A 5,198-nucleotide genomic window follows, 5' to 3' on the forward strand; every position below is an offset into this window, starting at 1 on the left:
GAATTGTATGCACATCATGTAAGTGTTTTGGTATGAACATCGGAGGAATTTAAGTCTTTTGTTATGTTATGCACAATATATGTTATAACTAAGTATTTTGGCAGCAACTTTTGCAATGTAAGATGGGCTTTATTTAAGTTGTGGTACAGTGAAGTGTGGTTTTTTGTGGTACAATGAAGTATTAAGTATTTTTGAAGTATTAAGTGTTCTGACGAAGTACTAGTAATCTAACATGACACTGTATAAGTGTTTTGTTGTGCTACAATGAATTATTATTTAAATAAGTGTTTTGTTATGCTACCGGGAATGTAATTGTTCATATTTTTTGTTTGTTTTTTGTGCTACTTTGTTCTTCAAGTATATATTACAAGGAAGCAACTTAAATACATCCAAAATGGAATCAACTTCAATTGCGAACATCCAAAATACATCAGTTAAATTACAACATATAACTACTTGAATAATATTGCAACAAACAAAACAACAAGAACTAAAAAAAACGCCTTCATCATTCGTTCATTTGCTTCAAGTCTCTTGATATTAGATGTTAAATCCTTGCATATAGACAATACTTCATCAAAATCGTCCTCCATTTTCATCTGTCTGGACTGGGCTTCTTTTTCAAATTTAATGGATTGTGTTGATGTTGACTGTGAAAATTTTTCAGAAATACTAATAGGGTCCAACCAATAAAAAAAATTAACTAACTAAATCAAGCCAAATTAAATTTATTGTGCTAGAATAAAATTTAATTAATCCAACTAATTAAATTTTGAATCATCCACCAAATGAGGTTTCCTATCAAATAATGGTTGTGTATTATGTATGTGTACCGACTAAACTACAATTCCCTTCTCTCATGATCTTCTTTTCTTTTTCTTTTTTTCTCTATATTGTATTGTACACTTTATTCTAAATTTCACACTACTCTTCCTAAGTACATTCATTGAATTTTAATAACTACTATTTTTATTCATTTGATTTTAAAAAAAATTATAACAAAAGATTATATTTAACATACCAGATTAATTTAATATAATTATATAAATAATAAGTAAATTTTCTCTATTTTGCACAGTTATCAAATATGCAAACATCGCTAGCTGTTAAAAACGCAAAAGCAATACAATATAGAAGGGTTTAATATATCTATCTAATGTGATATTATAAATGAACAAATTACTCTTTTATAAAAAAAATTAATAATTTATCTTCTGTGTATTATAAAATAAAGTAATTACCTTTCTAAATATGAAGATAAATTGCTATTTTTTTTTATAATAAAATATAATTTACTAATTTGCAATTTCACGAGGGGTTGGTTACGTATTTTCTCTAGTACAAAGGACCAATTCTTCTGGTAAATGGTACAATGGTAATTCAACATAATTTAGTTGACTTGACGAAAGACGAAGAATACAGTTTTCGGTCATTGAATGAGTGATGATGAACAACTGTCGTGGACATCTTTTCACTTAAACAGAACGCGTTCTGAGAGGAACGATGTAAACTATCTTCTCTCTCTCTCCTCTGCATTTATCTCTCATCTTCTGCCGTACAGCCATGACCCTCAGAAACCATTTTTATACTATGATTCATCTTGTCTTTCTCTGTTTCTGCATCACCTCTTTTTCCTGCCTTGCAGCCGACACCATTTCAAGGAACGCAACGCTCTCTGGGGATCAAACCATTGTTTCTTCAGGTGGGAACTTTGAGCTGGGATTCTTCAGCCCAGGTAATTCTTCAAAACACTACATAGGCATATGGTACAAGAAAGTCGGCAAACTAACTGTAGTCTGGGTGGCGAACAGAGAAACCCCAGTTTTAGACAAGAATTCTGCTCAACTCAAGATTTTGGATGGTAACTTAGTGCTCCTAAATGAGTCACAGACCAAGATTTGGTCCACTGATACAAATTCCACAGCTTCAGATGTAGTTGCCGTGCTTCTTGATGATGGGAACTTAGTTCTGAGAGATGGGTCAGAGTCAAATTCTTCAATTGGTCAACCTTTGTGGGAAAGTTTTGATAATCCGGCGGATACATGGTTGCCTGGGGGAAAGATTGCTTATAACAAAAGAACACGCACGAAGCAACTTTTAACTTCTTGGAGAAATTCTGAGGATCCTGCGCCTGGGCTGTTTTCTCTCGAGCTTGATCCAAACGGGAGTCAGTATATTATAAGGTGGAATGGGAGTGAGGAGTATTGGACTAGTGGGGCTTGGAATGGTCATATTTTTAGTCTAGTCCCTGAAATGAGGTTGAATTACATCTATAATTTTAGCTATATTGATAATGAGAACGAGAGTTATTTCACGTATTCTCTCTATAATCCGTCTATTATATCAAGATTCATTATGGATGTTTCCGGGCAGATTAAGCAGTTGTCGTGGGATAACACGGACTGGAACCTGTTTTGGTCTCAGCCGAGGCAGCAGTGCGAGGTGTATGCTTATTGTGGGCCGTTTGGTACCTGCAATCAGAATTCATTGCCGTTCTGTGATTGTTTGGGGGGATTTCAGCCTAAGTCGGAAAACGATTGGAATTTGAAGGATTATTCGGGTGGCTGTGTGAGGGAGATGAATTTGCAGTGTGGAAATAACAGTACTAATTCTAATGGGAGAAGAGATGCATTTCTTGTGAGGCCCTATATGAGCTTACTTGACAATTCTCCAACGATGACGGTTAGGAGTGCAGGCGAATGTGAATCTGCTTGCTTGAATAATTGCTCTTGCACAGCTTATGCCTATGATGGAAATCAATGTTCTATTTGGAATGAGGAACTATTGAATCTGCAGCAACTGAGCCAGGGAGATGGTAATGCGAAAACCATATATATAAGACTTTCTGCTTCTTCGTCTGTGTTTTCTAGTGCCAAGAAAAGTAAGGGGCCAATTGTTGGTGCTGTCATTGGTTCCATTGCTGCTATAGTCCTACTTCTGGCAATCGTAATGGCAGTAATTTGGAGACGCCGGAGGCAAATAGTTGGGAGTTCCAAGCCAGTGGAAGGTTCTTTGATGGCATTTGCATACAAAGATTTGCAAAATGCAACGAAAAATTTCTCGGAAAAGTTGGGAGGAGGTGGTTTTGGATCTGTTTTTAAAGGGACTTTACCCGACTCATCTGTCGTTGCTGTGAAGAAGCTCGAAAGCATCAGCCAAGGAGAGAAGCAATTCAGGACAGAGGTCAGCACAATCGGGACAATTCAACACATGAATCTTGTTAGGCTTCGTGGGTTTTGCTCCGAAGGTAGTAAAAAGCTGTTGGTTTATGACTACATGGCAAATAGCTCCTTGGACTCCCATCTTTTCCGTGCCAATGAATCCAAGGTTTTGGAGTGGAAGACGAGATACGAAATTGCATTGGGAGTAGCTAGGGGGTTGTCGTATCTCCATGAAAAGTGCCGGGACTGCATCATTCATTGTGATATAAAGCCTGAAAATATATTACTAGATGCTGAATTCTGTCCTAAAGTGGCAGATTTTGGCTTGGCAAAGCTCGTCGGGCGTGATTTTAGTCGGGTTCTGACGACCATGAGAGGAACGAGGGGTTACCTTGCTCCTGAATGGATATCTGGAGTTGCTATTACAGCCAAAGCAGATGTATACAGCTATGGAATGATGCTCTTTGAACTAGTATCAGGAAGGCGAAACTCTGAGAGCTCTGAAGATGGGAAAGTTAAATTTTTCCCAGCGGTGGCTGCTAGAGTGACGGTAGATGGAGGGGACGTGCTTGGCCTGTTAGATCCTCTACTGGATGGAAACGCCGATGTAGAGGAGGTCTTAAAGGTATGCAAAGTTGCTTGTTGGTGCATCCAGGATGACGAAAACACTAGGCCATCAATGGGTCAGGTAGTTCAAATCCTTGAAGGCCTCATGGATGTGAACTTGCCTTCAATTCCTCGTTCACTCCAAGTCTTCGTTGAAAGTGAGGAGCACATAATCTTCTTCACTGATTCCTCATCTGCTGACCAGAGTTCACAGACGAAAAGCAACACCTCAAGTGCTTCGGCTCACTCCAAGACCAGCACATCATCAGCTAATTAGCTGTGTAAGTCTTAAACAGTTCAGAATACATATTTTCAGCATTTCCTGGAAGCAATGCAAAAAATAGATCAATAAATTGTACTAAGCTAGTAGATTATTTTGCATAGGCAGGTAAATACTTAATCAAGTAATTGTTAGTTTCTTGATTATATTTGTTCTGTTCCTCGTCTGTATCTTGCTTCGAGCACTGTTTTTGACAGCGTGTAATGAAAATTTAAGGCGTGGAAGCTTGTTGAATTGAGAGGTGAAAGAAATATGGAAGTGGAGTGCCTGAAATGTTCAGCAAATCAGGTTTTTATCCAAGTGTTGCTATATGATTCAGTTGTTAACTGGTGTTTACATATGGAGTTTTTCCTTGTTTAGCTGCAGCTCTATCTGGTACTTATTTTGTTTTTCTCTATTGTATTTTGTAACAATGATTCTTGAAAATCACTGCATAGCACGGGTAATATGCTATATTGTATATGTAAGTTGTCATCGATCAAATGTGAAGCAGTGTTCAACCCTCGCGCCTCGTTAGCCCACCGTTGTTGCAGAGGCGCCCATTTCTGGGGGCCTCGCTAGCCCACCGTTGTTCCCCCTTGAACACATAGCCTTCGAACATTGCATTTTTCTTTCCCTTTCCCTATAGACTTGCATAAAGAGACAGCAGACGTTTCGTGGCCTTGTAATCCCCTGAGAAAGGGGTTGAAGTAGAACTGAATGCCTGTGAAAAGTTTTAGAATAAATTACATATACACTCTAAATTTATCATAATTACAAATAAATTCCCGTTAGATCAAAATTACAATTAGTTTTCGAGGTTTAAACAACATTACTAACTGTAGAAGTAGAAAACTAAAATACCCTCAATGCTTTTCTTTCAGCAGGAAAAAATGAAAAAAATAAAAATAAAATTTGGTGAAAAGATGAAACTGCCCACAAGAGATCAAGAGCATCGGAAACGAAATATGTTCAGTAAAATTTTTGGTGGTATCAGGTTTGATCAAATTAAACCAATTACAGAACTAATATATCCTACTTTTATGCGATTGATCATTTATCTTTAAAATGAATACCTATTAAATTGGCTTGTCATATGATTGATTCAAATTTAATCGGATCGAATTCAAGTTAAAATTTTCAGTTAAGTAAAATGAGGGGGGGGGGGGGGT

The 5,198-nt window shown here is 37.2% G+C and overlaps 1 protein-coding gene across 1 annotated transcript; it reads left to right on the plus strand.

The window, feature by feature from the left end:
* On the plus strand, positions 1,450–4,554 carry LOC105178531 (G-type lectin S-receptor-like serine/threonine-protein kinase At2g19130). Its single transcript, XM_011102023.2, has one exon. It carries the CDS (start codon positions 1,564–1,566, stop codon positions 4,042–4,044), a length of 2,481 nt encoding a protein of 826 aa, XP_011100325.1. The 5' UTR covers positions 1,450–1,563; the 3' UTR covers positions 4,045–4,554.

This window comes from Sesamum indicum, linkage group LG16 (genome assembly GCF_000512975.1).
Source record: "Sesamum indicum cultivar Zhongzhi No. 13 linkage group LG16, S_indicum_v1.0, whole genome shotgun sequence".
NCBI classification, from domain to species: Eukaryota; Viridiplantae; Streptophyta; class Magnoliopsida; order Lamiales; family Pedaliaceae; genus Sesamum; species Sesamum indicum.

Coding starts and splice junctions, on each gene's coding strand:
- LOC105178531 (XM_011102023.2), top strand. CDS start 1,564: ATGACCCTCAGAAACCATTTTTATACTATGATTCATCTTGTCTTTCTC.